Genomic DNA, 22783 nt, shown 5'->3' with positions numbered 1-22783 from the left:
GCTTCCATTCCAAGAGCAGTTTCTCCTAATGTCTCATTGATAAACATCTCCTTCAAAAAGTCTATCATACATCACAAGTTTGTGAGTCTTACTTGCAATTAAAAACAAATACGATGAGTCACTGAATATTTGTTGAAAGCAGGTATTATGTAACCAGTAATTACTATGACAACATAACAAACCAAATCCAAACTCCTTCCACCTTTGATTTTGGCAAACTGTCTGAATGGACAGTCTCCACCCGGGTTCACAGATAAACATCTTCACTTTAAAAGTTTGTGTAAGAGAGAAAATCCCCAAATCAAACTAGGGAACTACTTCTGCTTCTTTAACTTTCTGTTTCTATTAATGCTCAGGATTATCGGAGATGGGACGAGGCTGGGACGATCAAAGAAACACATTTTCGTCTCCACTGAACCAGAGGAAAAACAAACAGGAAAAAAATGTAAGGTAAACATCTCTGTTTCCCAGAGATCCCTCGGTAAGTACAGGTCAGGATCCACATGCTCCAAACCTGATCTTACTGCAACACATGCAGCTGTGGACATGTGCGACTGGTCAGCTCTCCCAGAGAGAGGAAACCCAGGCTGGCTGGAGGAGAGTAATGGAAAAAGGAGGACTGTGGGGCTGAGAGATGCCGGGGGGCTGCAGGGGACAAGGGCTGAGGTGGGGGGACTGGGAGCCTCCGTCTCATGCGTCCATGATCTCCCTGTTGTCAAGGGGAGGGGAAAGGGGCGTCGCTGCAGCTCACAGCTTAATTACTTCAAGCAACAATAAGTGTCCCACTTGTAATGGCAGGAAGACAGAGGGAGGTCGAGTCTCTGGGAGAAGCTGAGTCTATCTGAGGAACACACGTGAGCTGCTGCAGATGAATGAAGTTACAACAGGAGAGCTTCGGTTGATTGTTGCTGCAGCTTGATTGCACTGTTAAAAAAAAAAAAACCTCCTGTATACAGACATCATCGCAGCTGGAACATTTCCTTCACAGTCTACATGGAGAATTGATCCAGACAGCAGGTGGAGGAAACAATATGACGTTCCACTGACAGAAAAACGGACAAACAGAGGAAATGTGGAGTGACTGTGAGTGGTGACGACTTGAAGTCAAACTTGCCAGAAAGCCAAAGGATATAAGAAAACAGATAAGTGGTGAGTGGAGCAATTATCTGACCTGACATTTTAATTTCTCATGCCAGAATACCGAGTGTGCTCTGTGCCCACCGCACCATTATTCAGAAAGTGTTTTCACCTAAACACAGTTTTTTTGTGACTGTATTCCAGCTCCATGTTTAAGTGACACTATGATACACAGAGTAAGATATTTACTCAAAGACTTTTGTTCTAGCTAAATATTCTACACGTCTTGTGCATCATTTATTCAGCTTGACAGATTTGATATCAATGACAACTTCAACAACCATTCTGACTGACCTACCGGTGGGTCAGTGGGTCTTAATGGGGTTAGTGTCCTCTCATCAATCACTAGTTTCTTCTTATTTATAGTCCGGAGAGAACTTAAATTACATTAAATACATAGTGTGTTTGAAAAAGGACATCATGTGAATTTGTGCAGCCAGTTGTTGAGTTGGTGTCGAACAGGGAGCTGGCAGGACATTTCTTTTGTTTTCAGAGTCATTCCAAGTTTTACACTGCACTGTAAAGTCTCAAATTTTAAAGTCTAAAAACCTTGTCAAAAGTTATACAGTGCATGGACTGACTCAACGTCAAACTGATGGTTCGATTTTTTCATCAAATGAAATCATCTGAGAACGCTGTAACTTGTTAGTTTACTTCCCAGTGTGAATATAACTTTAGAACTTATAACTATAAGTCTTTGTTTTTCTAATTTAACCATATGACAAATCTTGTTCTGTGTGTGGTTTGTTTATTTTATTCATATGACTCATTAACAATGAATACCACTACAACCACTCCCCCCAAACTCTTCCCTGGTGATTATATAAGGTTATATTACGTAATATTATTCATTATCACTGATCTTGTTTGGAATGATGCTACTTGCAGTACTTATTGTAATTATTAAGCTTAGACTTAACACAACTTTGCCGGTAAAAAAAAACAACTCGATGGTTTAGCGACTCTGTCAAAGACATTGTAGCCTGAAGTTAATTTCAATGATCTGAAATTCACTCATTAAGCTCTACTTCAGAACAACTAAGGAATGACTTTATTCCAGTATAATTTTAACCTCAAATTTGAAGTGTCAGTGCATTCAACTGAAGCTCATTATTATATTATATTGTCATTGTGTGACAAAAGTAGTGCTCATGCAACTGCATGAAGTTCCTTTTGTGTCTTGATTATGCAATATAACAGAATATGTTTGAGAGCAAAACTTTTCAGACCGCAGTCAAAAATACAACTGGGACACATTTGAACATGTTGTAGGAATGCCTGCTGCCTCCTGACCTCTAGAATTTGGGAACATTTCATAGTTATGAAATAAAAATGAAGAATTCCACTTGTGTACCACCCTTTTTATTTATGCATAAGCATGGAAATATCCAAATTAGACTACGCTTTCAGGAGCTTTAACTGCCACGCAGAACACTGAAAACATGAGCCCTGCCAATACATCATTAAAGGAACAGTTCACCCAAAAATGTTAATTTTAATGTGTGCAGCCGTGGACAGAGACTGTGACACAATGAGTGCTTTAAAAAGTCCATCTGAACAGATTGGAATCAGAATTTGGGGACATTAGAGTTGCTACTACTAGAATAGAAATATCTGAGTAAAGACATAAGAAAATATAGATAGAGAAAAGATAGTAACAATACAATTAAGTAGGAATAAATATACAAAATAAAATATGAAATAACTGTAAAAAAAAAAGACATTAAAACTAAAATATTTGACAACTGTATACATATATAGACATACTACTAGACATAGAAATGTAAAGATATGTGCCTCTTACTACTCTATAACTACAGTGTAGACAATATTGAGTAGGTAATAGGGCAATAGGTAATGATTGACAATAATTTACTTAATTTGAAATTTTGGGTGTGGTTTGTGATTCATACTCTGGTGTGTCATGCTGCACTGATGTAGCTCATCTTCTTACAGCAGCTTAACTCATGTATCACAGCTTCATCACAGGATCCAAATGATTTTGTCCAAATGAGTTACGGTGCAGTTACAAAGTAGTTTACTGCTGTTGTCCCTAATAATTTTAATACTACCCTCAGACACAACAACAGCAAACCGAGAGGATTTTGATAAAGGCTACAAAAACTTTTTGTTCTGTTGAAAAGCCTCCTTCGAACTAACCCAACAAACTGAACCAGTATTAGTCAGTTTCATAAACAAAACTTCATCTGGCTTCCTCCCACCATGCTGATGGAAAGTCAGGTGAAGTTTCGTAGTCCACAAAACATTCCTGGAGCTTCACAGCAAAACAGAGTTGCAGCCTTCTCCTAAACAACTGAAATAGATAGGGACTTGTTTTAAAAACATAACAAAAAGATACAGTGAAGATTTCGGCTTTAAAAAAGGTGTAAATAAGGTCTATTCATATTAATTTGGGATGCCGGGGCTTCCTGACACTTGGACTACACCGGACAAGCCGTATGGAGCCATGTTGTGCTTTTATTATTTAAACCAGTGCACATCTACTTCAGTTGTATGCTATATAGAATGCTGCAACGATGTTGTGTTGTGAAGCTCCAGAAATGACTTCAAAACAAAAGTGAATCTTCATTTTTGAGTAAACTTATCCTTTAATTTGTCGAGCGGCAATAGATGGCAGTACATAACTCAAACCTTTGTCGAGAAACAGTGTCTCCATTACATGGTTTGTCCTCCAGAGAGCACTGACAACCATATTTTTTTACTGTAAAATGTCCTGTTCACATTTATACAATAAATATAACTTGGGCACATTTCTTGTAAGCTGCACTAATCAATATGTTCATATTAACAATGGGTATTGTGATAGATGTGGCTTAGAGCAAAGACTCCACAGAGAATTATTTTAAACTCTGCAGCTCCCGTTGCTATAGATCCACTGTACACCACCTGCTCAGCACCAAATGGCAGACAGGCTGGCTGGTGAACATAGTGGAATATTTAGCAGCTAAAGAGCCAGATAGTTGTGGAAACCGAAAAAGACTTGAAAGGAGAGCGATATCGCACTGACATCCGTCAGGTGAACACAAATATGACTCCAACTGAAAGCTCATGTTGCTCTGTGTCTGCTTTCTACATGGTGAATGTACGCTAATTTTAGGGTTTTCATCTTGTTCTGAAGTAGTCTGACAGGTTTTTATGTTTATATGTATACATACAAACGTTATGTCAGCGTGAGATAAACATAAATGGCGTCTTCCTCAGCTGAGCTGTAACGTTAGCTAGCTTAGTTAGCTTGCCTCTCCTCCATGAGTGGATGCACGCTTCCATCTGTGATATGGTGATAGGGTTGGCGGATGATAATTTTATTTATATAGCACCTATATATATATAATGTAGTTTGGTAGAAAGAAAATAGTTCCTACATGAAACTACACACAACAAGGTCTGTGGATTACCTTGAGTAATCAGGTCATGATTTCTGGAAAGAGACATTGCTGTTGAGTTTGTCAAATGTATTTTACCAATATCTCCAAAACTCTGCAACTCACAACAAAACAATCTAGATGGATAAACAGCACTACCTGTACATGTAGAGGGAAAATATGTTTGCTTGATTGAACTGAGTGAACTGTCACTTTAATACTTTTGAAAGGAATCCTTCATTTGTTTATACAGTGTTGCTTGGATATTAAGTATGACAGGAAGACACGCTGCCCTGACGATTTCCATCTTTAAACTAACACTTCTCATGTTTTGGCATGATGAGGTCAATGGCTCCTTTTTCTGAAAATAAATACAGATTTTTCAGTCATGAGGCCACACAGCTGACAGTGTAACTGGTAGACTGTACAAAGAATCAAACTGAGTTACTGTCAGGAGCGTGTTGATGTTATGACTTGTGGTTAGAGTGCATCACACCACATTTCATACACTGAATAAACCTTTTCAGAAACTACTGAACCATCAAGAAGCCTGTTGAGAGCTTGAGAGCAGGGAGGTATTAGTCAGAGGCTAATGAAAGAATAGCTCTCAGTCCATTCACCCTCAGGTAGGCACAGGCACTGTAAATTAATTCCAATAATCTGTACAGTTATTTCAGTGATTCAGCTTTTTCATTATTCAGCCAACATGTGAACTAAATCTGCTGAATGAGGAGAGCCGGGTGTCTCCTTCCCCTCTCTCCCCTGCGGTTTAAACAGCTCCACAGGCCTGTCATGCCTTTGTGTCCAGACGCCGACCCGCGTTTGTGGCACAGACGAGTCGCAGTCACCGGCAACTGTTCCTGCTGTGGGTGCATGTGTGTCCGTGTGTGTGGGTTAGAATGAATGAGCACCAGAAACAGACACAGTGACAAAGATAGAAAGAGAGAAGTGGGAGAGACGGAGGGATAAAGCATGCGTGACAAATTCATTTATCGCTTTTGTAGCTGCTGAATTATTGTGACGTCCACCACAGAGGGCTGTGTCCTGTCTTCTGTGTGGTCGTCTGTGTGTCTGCTGACACCTTTTAGAAGTTTGTCTGACAGATGGTGATCTAATTTTATGGGGTCTGTGCTGCATTTCCCAGCGACTAGAGATCTGACAGATGCCCTGACCCAGTGCAGCTAATTTTGACAGGTTTCATCTCTACAGTGAGCTACAGTATGTGTGACAGCGTTTAGCAAGGCTTGTTGGCTGCTGAGACATCAAGCCATGTGATGACCCCTGATAAAACAAATGGACACACACCAACACACTGCATGTGAATAATGGTATATAAGTGAGCTTGAGCAAATGTTGATGTCAGCTTCACTGACAAATTAACCGTCAGCATTTAAAAGACATTGAGATAAAATGAAGATGGAAAAAAAATGATGTCAGGAAGTTGAAAGTTGTGTGTGAGTGACTGTGATGAGTTCCTGCTCAGCCGCTCTGGGGCCAGGCTGGATTACTTCATGTCATGTTCAGCAGAGAGCAGGAAATAAACAATTGATCTTCATGAGAGCACAGTGGCAGGTAATACACTGCAGTGCTCTTCAAATAACTGGACTTAAAACAACATTTAATGAAAACAAGAAATCATTCATCGAGTCTTTTTACAAGCAGCAAATACAGTGCACACATGAACAGATCTTTTTTACTGTATTTTAGACAAATGTAATTACATTTGTAGGCCTGTTATTATTTTAGTGTGGTCCTTCAAAAGAAGATATTAGCTTTAATTATCGCTGAAAGCTAAAAGCAGCAGTGGGACACCTAGGATTTCACGCATAAAAACAAATTAGCTTTCATGGCAGGCGCTACTTCGGAAAAAGGTTCTTTCATTTTCTTTGGCTCTGGAGGAGTTTCATCAAGTCTGAGAAAATAACCCTGATGATGTCATCTGTTTTTGTCCTCATGTGTCTCTTGTGAGTTCCCCAACATTATGCAATACTGAGTATCCCTTTAATACTGATATATTCTTTTTAAGGACTAACCGAGACTTACAAAGTCTGATGATGCTCTCTCTTCTGATATTTTTTTATTAAAGATGCAATAAATGTCAAACACGTCTATGTACTGTGTCTATTGAGGTTAGCAGCTATGTTCAATCCTAACTAACATGCTAACCCCTATCCACTTTGTACCTCAAGAGGTGATAGACCCATAGTAAACTAAACCGACACTCCCCTAGTCCAGGCAAAGTCAGCTAATGCAACCGCCAGCTGTACAATTAACTGAGCTTACTAGCTAACAGCAGCTATAAGTAGCAGCAGTTAGCGGTCACTCTGGTGATGCCGGCTACTTGTTTGGAGTATGAATTCGACAGGGGGGCAATTCTTTTGCACCTTTAAAGGGGCTCTATGTAACAATTTGTTGCAATTTACATCCATGAATCACTTTTTTAGTGGACATATGTGAGCAGATTGTAACGTGATGTGAAAAATTAGACCTTCCCTGTCTCTCTCGGTTGCCTATATAAGTCTGTGGACAATTTGTTGAGGTTTTTTAATGCTGATGGACTGTGAATGTCTTTGTGATCAACTCGGGTCCAATTTTCCACGAGGGTCGAAAGGATGTGACTTAATGCACGTTCTCGAGAGTCTCGCCTCAGCGCCTCTCTCCACACCGCTAACAGAGAGCAACAGTAGCTAACAATTGTTTAGAAATGAGTCCGCCTACATAACCGTAATCAAACAGAGCCAACCTCTAGCACAACGCAGAAGTTCCACACAATAAACATTTTCGACAAGTATTCCTTCGGGTTTGGAAAATGTATCTTTGACATTTCTGTACTAGCTTGTCACTATATGGACATTTTTCTGCACAGAGTTTATATATGCAGAACATTGTGAAATTACTTTCTCATAAAATCAGGATTCACAGATTGAAACTGAATTGTGTGCATCCAGAGATATAGGCAGGGATGGCCAGGCTAAGGATCCCAAATTTAATGCTGGAATCAGCAGATCTTCCCCTGGCCACTGATTCATTCCTGCTGTTCAACCTTTTAAACAAAGTTCCACCGATGCATCACGCCTGTGTGCTTTCCATTGTATAAGTTGATGAACTCACTACCCCAAAGGAAAACATGTTCATTTCAGACATGGGAAATAATAATAGATAGTTCCAGGTGCTGTATCGTAGGCAACTGGATCACCTCCAGTTGCCTACGATACAGCACCTAGATTTACCATGACCTGGATGACTGAGAACCTTCATTAACAATAATAGATAGTATGTCCCGTCTTTGTTGCTTCTTAAGATGAACAAACAGGACTTGGCCAGGTTTAAGCAGATACCCAATTATCAGTTTAATAAGCTCAATATTCTAATATTCTATTCTGCTCTGATTGTGATCTAGTATATCAGGATGAGCTGCAGACCGGTAAAAATGGCTGCTAACATATGATTAAATAATCTTAAAAACAGTGCAAAACAGTAGAGGGCACACATATGGTGCCCCACCAGCCACAAAGCTAAAATGTAAATTATACATTATCAAATATTTGAAATGAGCAAATTACATATTATTTAAGACTTTTAATATAATTTCAAATTAGGTTATACACTATGAAGTAAACTGCAAAAATTATTATATTTTCCAGAGGATCTGTCTGCTCTTTGAGAGAAGAGACAGTTAGATGAGGTAAGAAGCTGAGCTGAGCTGTTAAATGGAGTGTGGATGTGTTTGCTTTACTGATTGTTGAGTAAATGTCTCTTTTTATATATTTAAACAGTCTTTTATAGTTAGATTCAATGTTTAGTCCACAAAGCTAGAATACAACATTGTTAGTGTGTAAGGAGAAGCCCTCTGTGTTTGTATCCACCCAGGTAAATAATCACCACATTCCACTTTGTGCAAAAAGCAGTTTGAATTCATGTGTGAATGTGATGAGGCACATCCTGGCAGCCAGGGCAGAAACAACAGAGCAGCATTATTTCCAAACATTTGATCGAAATAGGATCAGTACTCGAAGATTCTGTGTTTGTACAAATCTATAAACACTCGGTGGAACTTTCTCCCGTCTGCAGTGCAGTGGTCAGTCAGTGGAACATCTAATATTGTTATGTGAGCGGCATGTACATATTCAGAAAGCTTAAATATGAAATGGAAAAAGGCTGGGAAAAATCTTCAGATCCCACTACAGCTGGCCTATTAAACATTATCACTACATGTATTTACAGCACCACAGCTCAGGAGAGACCGTCTCAAAGGCACTACAACGCAGAGGCCTGGAATAGCTTCAATATAGTTTAGACATCCTACAGTAATCTCTTTCAGGAGCTTCCATTTCCACAACTTTATAATGTAAATGTACCACAACTTGAATTTGTTAAATGGCAGAGGGAATACTGTCCGACCACAGACTAGAACAAGATTTTTTTTTAAGCCGGACTCAAAACAAGTTGTATCTGTCTAATGATTTCTAAATGACAACACAAAGGGGCAGTGTTTCACACACCTTTAAACACCTCTGCTTCTTGTTTTCCATCAATGATTTCTACACTCACACACATCAAGTCATCCAGACACACACAATCAAATGTTGCTTCCCAGCATCAACATTCAATTGCATTCATTTTAAAACCTCATGAAGAATTTAAAATTATTCTATTATACATATGAATAGAAGAAGCTAAAACTTACACAAATAACCAGTGGGATTTGGTTTGCCTAAGATTAAGTCTCCATCTTAAAGACATAATATGTCTACTAATACTAGACCTTGGTTATATAATTTGTTGAGCTGTGTACTTTCATTATCTCAAATATTTCCAAGATTGTTCAAACCAGAGAAATCCACAAGTTTACTCAAGGTAACAGTATGTTTCATTTAGTCACCTGGCGCTACCTCCGGAATGGAGTCAGAGAGTGAGGAGGGAAGTCAGATAATGTGACTAAACTTAATGTATATAAATTCTAACCTTTCATGAACATTTGTGCTTGAGTCAGGTCAGATAGACTTCCATCACCAGGGGTGGTTGTTTAATGGTGTGTTCACTATCAATGAAGCGTAACGTGTGAATGTTTCTTCACCCCAAACACACAGATTACTGTACATTAACCGAGGGTGTGTGTGTGTTTGAATTCAGGCAAACCTCTGACTAAACTCAGCACTCAGCAGAGACTCTGGTTCTCTCTCTTCTTCTTCCTCTCTCCTCTCTGTAACATTACGTTCATGAAGTAAAGTAAATTTCCCCTCCAGCTCCAGTCAGCAGTCAACATTACAGAACAGAAACACCCGACAATGGAGGTCACCTCCACGGATCACTGCTGCAGTCAGGTTGATAAACAGGAGTGAAGATTTTAATCCCAAAAGTTAGAAAGTCATCTCTGAGCTCTTCTAACTGTGTGTCTATTGCTCCAGAAGCTCTCCTCCAGAGCTGCTCGGCTGCTCTCCCTACAAAACGCTCAACAAACACTGTTTGTTTTGCTTTGAGAAAGAGACCGATAGCATCAGAAAATATATATTTTGTATTTCAGCTAACAGCGACAGTAAGTAATTTTTGCTTTTCTTCATTTCATTTGAAAGTGAGGTAGTAAAGAAGTAAAGTTCCACCTGTCAACATAAGTGGTGAATGTATTTTATTTGTCGTTTCATTCACTCCACTCTGCAACAGAAACATGGCTAATCTTCAACCAACTGATGAAAAACCCAGTCGGTAAAACAGTCAGGGACCATTCATGAACTGAAATATCTTCACAACTTCTGAGGAACTGTGAAGATCAGGGAAATAAAGCTCATGTTAAGCGGACTGACTTGTGATCCCATTATTTACAGTTACACAACTGATGTTTGAATCAATTTTAGTGAAGAGAGCTGTTGCGGTGAAAAGGGAGACTAAAATAAAGCAAAGAAATGCTGTAGCGAAGATGTTTTGATTTAGTTTTTTTCTTGGTATTTGTCTGCTTCAGGGTGCCATCAGTCACCATAAATAATAGTTTGTGGGCCATAAGACACTACTACCTGTAGAACAAAGGCTCAGATCAAACATATGCTCCTGTGGCTGAGATTCAAGTAATTTCATAGTTAGTTAAAAAAGGTCCCCAGGTTCCAGGAAAACATCTTTGAGACAGAAACAGATAGCAGCCTCGACCATTCATCAACCAACCATAAACCAAGAGCAAAACTACGAGGCCTTCTGCCAGAAATATGAACACAGTAATTACTACTGCTCATATGGTCTACTTGTGTGAGTAATGAATTTGACTTACTGTCTTTCACCTTGAAAAACCCTCAACTAGACATTTACAGACCCTGTTTTATTATGGGGAAAAGGCTGAAGTCCACTAGCTGTGACTGAACTGGCCCGGCTGAGGCAGGAGTTGGCAGAACATGTTATGATGAAGAAAGTATGATCTCCAACAACCTAACTGCTAGTGTCAGGGGAGGGTCCCCTTTGTGTTTTCTGTTATTGAAAATTCCAATGCTATGATAGCATTTTACCACAAGAACGACAGAATCAACATCAAAACACGGCGTGCCATTATACAAAGGTTTGAGCCAAGACTGGAAACAGGGAACACATTTACTTAAGCAAGCCTTCAAATATTTTACTAAAGGGGACTTGTTTTCACTGTATGGGTTCAAGTTAGGGCTACTTTAAGCAATACAATTTATTTTGAAGGTGTCTTCTTATCTCTTATAGTTTAGAAACAGTTATAAAAAAGCAATCAAATTTGGCTTTAATCAACATAGAGTGCAATCCAGAAAAATTGTAACTGGATTTTGACACATGACAAATGCTGGATGCGTTTGCAAACTCAACTTTGTATTTTCAGCTTGTTCTGCTGCCTGTGAGTGGACAGAAATTAATACAGTTCATGCAGCTTCAATCAAGTGAAGATTGCAAGTGGGCATATTAGTATGCAATATACAAAATTAAATATTTGACATGACATGCAAGTAACTGCAAAAAAATTGTGCAGCATGCCAGTATCACTTTGCCAGGACATTTATTGATAATCTCCCTGTCTGTTCCAGAAATCCTTGGTCGGGTGCAGTGGGACTGTGCTATGATTCTCCCTGTGGTGTTTTTGCTGGTGCTCCTGTTGCTCTCTGGACCCTCTCTCCAGGGAGACACTCAGGAAATCGGGAACAGTGATGAGGTCCGAGACAGAGAGTTTATCTTTGCGCCAAAACGGCAAAAACGTGCTGTGATCGATCACAGTGCTCTCCAAACAGACAAATGCTCCTATACCTTCATTGTCCCTCAGCAGAAAAATAATGGGGCCATCTGTGTGAACTCCAAGGAGCCCGATGCCCTGCTGGAGAATAGGGTCAATAAGCAGGAGCTAGAGCTGCTCAACAGTGAGCTGCAGAAGCAGCGACGGCAGATTGAAGCGTTGCAGCAGTTAGTAGAGGTAGATGGAGGTGTGGTCAATGAAGTCAAACTACTGCGCAAAGAGAGCCGCAACATGAACTCCCGAGTTACACAGCTCTACATGCAGCTGCTGCATGAGATTATCCGCAAACGAGACAATGCTCTCGAGGTGTCGCAGCTAGAGACCCGTGTGCTCAACCACACGAATGAGATGGGGAGGCTAGCTACACGCTACCGTGACCTGGAACATAAGTACCAGCATCTGTCAGCCATCGCAAGCAATCAGAGTGCCCTCCTGATGCAGCTGGAGGAGCACTGTAAGCGAGGAGGATACTCATTTGGAGTGGTGCAGGAAAGGAGCCGCTCTGTCCGTCCACAGCCTCCTGTGATTCCTCAGCCTCCTGTAATGCGTCAGCCTCCTGTAATGCGTCAGCCTGCTGTGATGCCTCAGCCTGCTCTGCAGACACCAGTATTGTCTCCTGGAGGCTACAGACCCTTCCATCCACCTACCTACACCCGCCACACCAGCAACCCCATGACCAATGAGATACAGAGTGACCAAAACTCCAAAGCATTACCACCTCCTCTGCCCACAATGCCAAGTGCAACATACAGCTTCACAAACGAGCCCACTGGTAAGTAGAAGAACAAACTTACACTTTCATATCTTCACAGGTCTTTTTAATCAATAGATTACTGCTGCTTCAACTGAGTCCCCATAATATCCTTCTAACATCAAGGGCACTCTGACAGCACAGACCTCCACCAAGGCCAATAGTCTAGTCTGATATTCACATCTCCAAGCAGAACCACTATATCTGGACATATTTCCCAAACTATTAGAATTATGTCAAAATATGGCTGTGCATATAATAAGCCTCAGCATCTCAGCTGTGCATTTGTTATGTTCTTCTAAATTGGAAATATTTCATGTCCAGTAGGGTCAAAAAGAGAGATCACTGTCAAAACACATCTATTTTGCATTTGTTTAGAATGTAATACTATTTGTTTCATTACAAATGATATCATCAGCAACAACAGACAAGAGTTTGAGTGAAAATGTCCATGAATGTCAGAATATCGTTGTATTTGGTTTTTACCCCTTTTGCTTTAATGACTGCATGCACTCGAGTTGGCATGGACTCCACATGTTTGTGTGAAGCTGCTCTGTAGTCTGGTGGTACGGCAGCAGATACTTCTGTATCTGTTGTCAGATGGTGGGTCTTGTCTTTTAGTATCTTTGGGCTCTGTGCAGACATCTTACTTTACCGTAGGAGTTATATGACACAGTATGGGAATCCCAAAAGAGTGTAGGCTCAGACAACTCATTCTCACCCGCACTAAGTCATTAAAACAAGTAGATTTACTTGTTTAGACTGCTGTAATCTACCTGATACATGTCCAGGCAATCTAGGGATTTTCCATCCAGGGAATGGTCTATTTGAGCATTTGTCAAGAATATATGATGCACATGAAAAGTGTATCACAAGGCTTTTGACACTGAGGATGGTTTAAGTAAATGACATAGAGCTGAAATGATTGGTCTATTAATTAATTAGTCGATCAACAGAAAATTATCAGCCACTACAGAATACTGATTCAATTGTTTCAGCTATTTCCTAATGATTTAGTCATTTCTAATTCTAATTCAAGCTTATTTATGTTATCCTTTTCTGTATATAATCAAAGAGACTGTGTCACTTTTTTTTTGGCCATTTGAAATAAATACAGAATACAGAATACAGAAAACAACTGTAAGATCAATCTAAAATTAAAATAATCACTGTTTACAGCCTCAAACTGGTGGAGGATGGAACTTTTTGGAACAAAAGTTAAGCATTTGCAGTGAGAATGGAAAAAATGACAAGTCAATGCTATCAAGCAATCAACATTTGGTTGTGAAAAAAATGTTTAAAATGCTCAACATTCAAGGACAAAATTAAACTGCTTTAAAGGAGTCTGGTGAACTATGAAAGTTGTAAAACCAATTTAATAACTTAATAAGTGCCTGTTTCTCTTCTTTTGTAAATGTTGTCTATATAGTTACATTAGTAAAAATGTTTGCATTAATTTGTATCACACATCAGACCACATAACCATGTCTTATCCATGTGTACCATGGCTTATCTTGTAAGACGCTTGCTTTTCATATTGTTTTTTCACATTTTTCATATTACTGTATTTAAAAAAATATTTGTATGTTGTTTGAGTTTTACACAGCATCGCAACTTTTTGAGTTGTATAAAGTAAATAAAATATTAAACCAGACGGAACAGATTTTTGGACTATCCAGGTTATAATTTCTGACGATTTGTTGTAATTCAGATCAAAAGAGGCTATTGTAATTGGTACAACTGGAGCCCTTTTTGTCTTTTTAGTATTATTTTCTAGGACTCCTAGGTGGACAAATGAATCCAGTAACTACTGTGCATAAAGGTATGATGAGATTTGAATAAAGTATTGCCATTTAAAGGTTTTGTCTCTGTATTTCCATGTAATGTCGACTGCGGTTACCAACCAAGTTTTGCTCACAGTAATAGTTACTGATGCCAACATCACAGAGACTGGAAAGCACTTGTCATATTTGGCACATGTAACTCATGGTCAACAGTGACTTCACTTTTCCAGGAGCCCTATGTCCATATGTTTTACCATTTTATTTAATGTTGTCTGTTACTTGTGCAGGTTGTTAGAGTTACGCTGTTATATTCAAATGTTGGTGAAAATGAATGCCTGTCTTGAAAGCCTTTGTTGGTCAATATATAGTATACAGCTTTGTTAGTCAACATTCAGTCTCTCTTGCAGGCCCTTTCAAAGACTGTCTCGAGGCTCTGGAGGGCGGATACACCACCAGCGGCATGTTTCTCCTGAAACCAGACAACGGCAACCGACTCATGCAGGTTTGGTGTGACCAGAGACACGACCCTGGTGGATGGACTGTCATTCAGAGACGCCAGGATGGCTCTGTCAACTTCTTTAGGAACTGGGAGACATACAAGGTAAAAAAATAGATTCTGAGCTTAGTATGAGAAGGTTCTAAATAAATGATCCGCCCGATAATGGAAAATGTATATTATTGGTTATAGGCAGATAACGAAATTATAGCCGATAAATAGAGCCGATAATATAAAGCCAAATTGCTTTAGTTGACTTAACAAGTGCAGCATTTACACACAGTATGTAGCAGTATGCACCACTGGCATTAAACGCACGTCAAAAACACAGTATCAGGCCATACCCACCTGGCCTTCAGCCCAACTGTGCATTCTACCACGGAGCGGGTGTGCGTGCCGGTGGTTTTAAGAGTGCTCCTGTCTGGAGTGAGGGCATAACCTCGGTCACCTATGTTACATTTCTGTAAAATTGAGTTTTATAGTAGTTAAGCTGGATGGTGGTTTTGAGAATTACAAATCATTTACCAATCAGCCACTCATCTCCACCAGCTCCTTGAGACAGACACATCTCCATGGAACTATTCTGCAGCACAAAGTAGTCGTGTGCTCCCCTGGCCAACGGGCCACGACATTCAGAAGGAGGCAGTTTGCATCTGATATTATTTGGACGTTAATAGAGTGATACAGCTTTCGGTTGAGGAATGGGAATGGATCTGGAGAGGATGCTCTGATCCGTGTATGCGTGCAATCTACAGCACCAATGATATTTGGCAAACCAGGTACAGCAAAAAAAGCACTCTCAATCTCTACCTGCTGGTTAGCAGTGTACAGGAACGATATGCACTGGGGCATGAATGAAACTATCGCTTTCAGTACTCTTTGACAGGACTTTGAAATGCCTGATCTGTCTCCTATCTCTCTCTGAAATTATCCTGTGGCCAAAACTCGGAGTATACTGAGAACTTGGAGGTGTGGAGGAACGGGATTTGACCGCCGTGTGTTCCACCTAACCTGAGGCTCCAGGTTATTGCACTAATCCATAAGCAGTGCTCGTGGCAATCTGAAACAACTCAGCAGCCATTCATGTGTCTCATCAAACAGATCTGTGTGATCTCTAAAACCACTCTGTGTAAGGCCTGGCTTTCCAAAGCATGTAGGTAAGCCATGAGTCAGGTGCTGAACACACACGATCATCCCCGGGTTTTTATAGTCTTAATTAGGATCAATTGACCAAAAGTATTTTTTACCAAGAATCCAATCATTAAATTTCCTCTAAAACATATAGGTGGATAATCTAAATTGAATTACATTATGCGTTTTTTTATGTTCCTATAATTTAAAACATATGTTTGCACTGAATTGCATATGTTGCACTTTTAAGAGTGCTCTCGGCCACTCTTAAAAATGTTCTTTTACCAAAGAGAAGAGCAAAAATAAGATAACACTGGTGAATCCCAGAAAACAATAGGCACTAACAAAATAAGGGAAAATCTTAAATACAAACAAAAATAAGAGAAAATGTGTTCGTATATCACTTCTTGCATGAGGCCCATTATGTCTAGGTTGGTTCCCATGGTTACAACTGATATTAAATTTTTGCTTTAGAGAGAGTGTAAAGTGCAGGAACCGTGTACTGTTGGGTACTGGTACGGACTTTCAGGTACCGGTGTAGGTTTAAATGTAAACAGTACCCAACCCTATTCTTACATCAGTCTTCCATAAAGCTGAGTCATGACTAGGCAATTTTTGTTCATGTTAGAAGCTAAATGAGTATCTGCTACTGGAAAACTTGCTAGCAAAATATGGTTATCCACATATGAGCAACTACAGCTTATTTTGGGTTGAGTTTTAGAGTCATTTGAGGTAGTCTAAGTAGTGTGGACATGGTTGTGCATTCTCATTTGTGGAAAAGTAACAGTTGTCAATCAATCCATCAATCTTTATTTGTACTGTTGAAAACAAAAGTCATCTCATGACACTTTCCAAATTGAGCAGGTCTAAACCATACTCTTAAATGAATGTATTTAGGGAGCCCCAACATTTCCCCCATGAGCAAGCATTTGGCGACAGTGGTGAGAAAAAAACTGCTTTTTAACAGGAAGAAACCCTCAAGCAGAAATGGACTCATGGCGGGCAGCCATCTGGCTAGACCGGCAGATCCCAGCTAATTGGTCATTCAGAATTACCTTGACAGTGGCTACAGGCATGCGGTTGGCTGAAGGCTGCAAGGGAGGGGTTTGGTCACATAGACACTGTCCTAAACAATGACATTATTTTAATTTGGAAAACTGTTGTGGTGATATTCCAAAAAAATAAATAAATAAAAAAAGATTTAATACTGTGATTTCTGTGATGAAATATCACATTCCATTTAGCCCACCTACAGCTGAAATCTTTGACAAAACAAAGTGTTTGGCCAATCCTCCTCACAGTGTAATATGTAAGTAATCATAAGAAAAACCCAAAATCAAATCTATGAGAGCTAAAATCAATTCAAATAAATTAAACATGCTGCAGCCAGTGCAGTGATCCAAGCACTTTGTAACCATGCAGTGTTTCCCATTTAGCACTGGTGGAACCCACATTACGTAAAGTCGGGTGCACAGGGTGAAACATTTAGTGGCCAAAGATTTACATCCTGTGGCCTGAAGTGAGGACATCCCAATCTGTATAATATTCTCAGTACTTTGAACTCAAGACCAAAACACAATGGAGTTGTTCCAAGTTGTCCCCCAACCTAATCATTCCCCAACCCACACTCAATGAGTCAACAACGCACTTAAAGCCAATTTATACGCTCACATTTGGCAGGGATGAGGACATCCTGATTGAATCCATGTGTCATGTAATTGAAGCCAGGGATTCAGACAAACAGTGAGCTCTGGTGGAGAGGATCTTAAACACGTCCTGCCATTTTGCCACTGCTCTTGCTCTGACGTCATACCAGTCTGTCAAAGATGATTGGAAAACATGGGTGGTTTCTTGCTGAAAGTCCAGGGCTGTATCCAAGGGGAGGAAAAACAACTTAATTTTTAAAATAAGATAATTGCTGTGGCATTTTCTATTAAATCAGACACATCATTCCTGACTTATTCAATGGTTTTCTCCTTTTATAGCAAGGGTTTGGAAACATTGATGGCGAATACTGGTTAGGACTCGAGAACATCTACTGGCTGACCAACCAGGGCAACTACAAACTCCTGGTGACCCTTGAAGACTGGAGCGGGCGCAAGACCTTCGCAGAGTACGCCAGCTTCCGTGTCGAATCCGAGGAGGAATTTTACAGGCTTCGAGTGGGCCGGTACCATGGCAATGCTGGAGACTCTCTTACCTGGCACAACGGCAAGCAGTTTACCACACTGGACAGAGACCATGATGTTTACGCAGGTGAGTGGTATAGTGCAAGAGATGGCAATCCTAACTGTTGGAGGGCTATCACTTGCAAAACTACTAATGTTTTGGTTTCTGATTCAATACATCACACACAGCCACATACTGTATATGCCACTCCTTTAGCACTGAATGAGGATGAATTACTGGCTGTATTCAGGGTTTAGTTATGTACCCACAATGACAAGTTGATACAGGCACTGCCCTGTAATAGACTGGTGTGAGGGCGTGTGCTGCCTCTCACTCTTTATCCTGGGTTAGGCGAAGGGGCTACCATGAATGGATTCAGAAACTGGGCACGTCAGCATTCTGGCTTCAGGCTATACAGTATATGACACTACCAACAGCTACCAGTGCAGGGTTTCACCAACACAATATTTATATAATGTTTTATAAGAAAGTAGGACCACCTCACCTGAAATAAAGACCCCCTCTATTAACACCAAAGGAAAGCACATTGTTTGCAGTAAACAAAACTAAAGTACAGTACAGTAAATTAATATAGTAAAATAAAGTTATAGAAGCTATATCAGACAGCCAAACCCACATCGTAACTTTGTCCAGGGACATTACTGCCAGATTGTCACAGATACCAACTCCTAACCTCCACTCATGCCGCTTGCTCTCTCTTACTCAACCACACACTCCATACAGAGTGCACACAGCACACATGTTTTGTGTACTTTTGTGGTCTTTATTACAGAAAGGAAACAATATTTGTTTGAGAAAAGACTGCAGGCAGTAAGATGAAAATCAGAGCAGTAGTAATCAGTGTAATGACCAATATGATTATTATTTATCAAGACGACAGATAACAGATATTTGGAACCAATACACATTTGCAGTAAAAATAAAAATGTTATTGTCAAAATGTAGAATAACAAGTCATGGAATTTATATTCAATAAAATGTTCTCAAGGGCTGGACCTAAGTACAATTTTGAGGTACTTTATTTCAATATTTCCATTTTGTGCTATTTCCGCTCCTCTACATTTATTTGCAAACTTTAGTTACTAGCTACTTTGTACAGTAGATGAATATTATTGATTGCTGATTACTTGTTGTGTGTTACTTGGGATGTGTCACAAATTAGGTAGTGTTGTGGAAGGGACATTGAGTGAGACCGCATAGTGGCGACTACAGACACAGAGAGGATGCTGCGTTAGAGCCACAGTAGCTCATTTAAAATTCATTTATTTTATCTGCAATCAGACAGAAAAAAAAAACCCTACAGCAGTGTTTTAACTCCACCTTTAACTATCAGATCAGTGTGCTAGTTACATCAACAAAAGGGTAACGAAAAAACAGGGCCATAGTTCTTTTGTTACCATCCACAACTTTTGATAACGGAATCGCAGAAATAATCTTTCTAATTTGTGACGAACTGAACTGAACTGGACTGCTCAGTAGAAACATGGCCAAGAACTGATGTGTGGTATAAACTCCAGCCAGAAGCTGGACCATCATTAAACAGCTCACCAATGGTCAATGTCAAAACGAGTCCAAAAGCCAAAGTTCTGCCTCTGTGACTAAAGACATGCACACAGAAAATTAATTTGGATGCACTCAGAGATTTAGGCAAACAAGCCACCCAGATAGTGCCTGGGTAATTTCAGAGATCTGAATGGTCCGCCAATTAATTAACTAAGCACACATGTATGTCTGAAGATGGATGTCCTTTGCCCCTTGATTTGTTTAAATGGAAGTGGCTGATTTAGGTCAATAACTCTGCAATTGTCCCAATATTATATATTTTGTATAAGCAAATATGACTAATATGTCAATACTCAACCTCTCTGCAGCAGACAACAAATGTATTTTCATTCAAAAGGCATGCACAAAAAACTGTAACTCGATGCAGAGAAGATGGTAGATTCCTGCCAGAGTTGATGCCTGACAAGAGAAAGCAAACGTGTAACAGTGACTCTGGACAGAATGAGGCTAGTCTTGACTGCACAAGGCCCATTTCATCTCCTTCCAAAACACATCAGTGATCAGATTTTGTTTATAAAAGGAACAACAAGACCACAACTAGAATCAGCACGTGTTGTACTGGACAACAATGACGTACCGATACAGCAAGCTTTAACAAAGAAAGGTCAAATGTGGCTTTTCCTGCTTTCTTCTTCTTCAGCAGTCTTCCCATGTGCTGCTTTATACTTGTCCACAGAAACCACTACAGCAGTCCCACATGGACAAGAGCGTGACTTGTGCAAGCCTGTAGACATAAATTTGTTGCAGACAGTACACACACACACACACACACACACACACACACACACACACACACACACACACACACACACACACACACACACACACACACACACACACACACACACACACACACACACACACACACACACACACACACACACACACACACACACACACGAGATGGCACAATGCATGCTGAGAGCTTTTGTCTTTAGGACCAAATGAACACAGAAAGGCCAATCACGCAGAAATTTGGTGAAAACAGCAGTCTCACTGTTGAGCTCATTGATTCATAATCAGTCTTCATCCTATCCCCTCAACCAGCACAACACCAGCTTGCTCGTACACCAGTTGGTCTGATTTGATTCCTTGCGTCTCCAGGTAACTGTGCCCACTACCAGAAGGGAGGATGGTGGTACAACGCCTGTGCTCATTCCAACCTGAACGGCGTGTGGTACCGTGGTGGGCATTACCGCAGCCGTTACCAGGACGGGGTCTACTGGGCCGAGTTCAGAGGAGGAGCGTACTCTCTGAAGAAAGTAACCATGATGATACGACCTCATGCAAACACCTTCCATTAACTCATCTGTCATTCAAACCTGAAAAGATTTCAGGGAACATTTCCACCAAAGGGATTCCATCTCTATATCACAAACACATCCTTGATTTGCTTTTTATTCTTCATTTTCTGTTAGATGCTTTACTGTATATTCATAATGTCATGTCAAATTGCAAAGGCTCTTGCAATGACACTACAGGATCAGACAGAATTCTTTAGTTTAATTTCTCTTACAGGTGTAGGTTTTCCTGTCTTGTTTGGGCTGTTATGTACAGAATCAAATACATATTATGTTAATTAGATATTAAAAATAAATAGAAACAAAGGAATTATATCCAGAGGTCAAAACTGACTGCTAGCAAAAAACTGCTACTTCAGATTTATATTGGTACTATAACATATATATTATGTATGTACAACATACATTGGGATCAATTCTACAGGAGAGAAATCTATTTTTAATTTTGATACAATTTTCAAGAAGGTTTCAGTAAATCTGTCTAATTTACCAGGCTCATTTCCTTTCCAAGTCTTTTTCATCTTAATATTTGGGTTTGAAAAAAATAAAATATAGATTGAAGGCATTCTGAACACTTAGTATGAACAAAATAGTTCAACATTGAATCAAAGTACCAGGACCATGGACCAAACAGCTACCTGTATCACTGAATACATTATGGAAGATTCTTGAACTAAATTGCATTTATGGACTGCAATGATATTTTACAACGCTTGTCTTTATAGCGAGATAAGTGAGATTTGAAGTTGCAACAAAAACTGTTGTTGTTTCCACTAATGGTGCAGATACAGAGCTGATCTTCACTAAATCCTCATCCACCATTGACTGTTACATTATCTCAAATGACTATTATGCAATTTCTGAAGAATAATGATTTGATACTGAACATTCTGGTACTTGATATTTTGTGCTATGACTCACTAACTTTACACTTTTTGTGCTCAGAAAGGTCTCCATGTTTCAAAAAGGGCATTTCTTCCTTGCATGAAATCATACAGGAACACTAAACCTGCCTTTTTTAAAGGAACAGTTCACAATTTTGCACTTAGTTGTTTAGTAAGTTGGAGTGGTTAGCCTAGCTTAGCATAAAGAGGAGGAAACTAAACTGACAAAGTTAAAAAAGTAAACCGACCAACAATGTCCAAGCAAATCCATCACATCTATGTAATATGGACATTGTGAATTAGATCAAAGCCTTTAAATGTACACAGAATTTACAAAAACATGCCGCAAAAAAACTATAAAATGTGCAAAAATAATTTCACTGCAGGTTTTCCAGGTAAAGCAACTACAGTACACTTAAACAGTAACCAAACAGAACAACTCAGTTATTTCATCTCCCCACCAAAGGTTTCCTGGTCTGTTGAAAAGATCAGTCACTGTATCATTGTGCAGATACAGTATGTACCAGGTACTCTGTGTATATATGATGTTTTGTTAAGATTATTTATAGTCTGTATGTAATCCATCTTGCAATAAACAATGTACAGCCCTGCTTGTGTTTCCACTGATCTTATTTTATTCAGCTCCACACTTTAATGATTCACTGAGTACTCGAGATACTATACTCCTCCGACATCTTCTTTCATTCTCAGGTAAGCAACTTCAACCCTGCTATTCAGTCCAGCCACCCAAAGTCAAAGCTCTTCTGCATTTCACACATCGGACTACAATCACAGATTCAATTTCTGGATTACCAGTAAGACAAAGGGGAACAGTGTAAACAGAGTAAATATGTCTATATGAAATGTCTAATTTCTTAAAAACTGCAGCCCAACATTGATACTAAGGTACTGTTAATGATCATAACATGCTGCTG

The 22783-nt window shown here is 39.6% G+C and overlaps 2 protein-coding genes across 2 annotated transcripts in view; one reads left to right on the top strand and one right to left on the bottom strand.

Moving 5' to 3' along the window:
- LOC311275224 (ras-specific guanine nucleotide-releasing factor RalGPS1) overlaps window positions 1–22783 on the bottom strand; it is a gene marked incomplete at its 5' end in the record, with an annotated part of 108821 nt that overhangs the window by 50648 nt on the left and 35390 nt on the right.
- On the top strand, window positions 799–22459 carry LOC311274722 (angiopoietin-related protein 2-like). The gene is made up of 5 exons (XM_084382642.1): window positions 799–1149; window positions 11546–12520; window positions 14691–14884; window positions 17896–18166; window positions 20768–22459. The coding sequence occupies exons 2-5, from the start codon at window positions 11578–11580 to the stop codon at window positions 20965–20967; spliced, it is 1608 nt and encodes a 535-aa protein (XP_084238768.1). The 5' UTR covers window positions 799–1149; window positions 11546–11577; the 3' UTR covers window positions 20968–22459.

This window comes from Pagrus pagrus (assembly GCF_965226575.1).
Source record: "Pagrus pagrus genome assembly, chromosome: 19".
Lineage (NCBI taxonomy): Eukaryota > Metazoa > Chordata > Actinopteri > Spariformes > Sparidae > Pagrus > Pagrus pagrus.
Note: the sequence above shows the minus strand (reverse complement) of the source record. Positions and strands in the feature narration are given on the sequence as shown.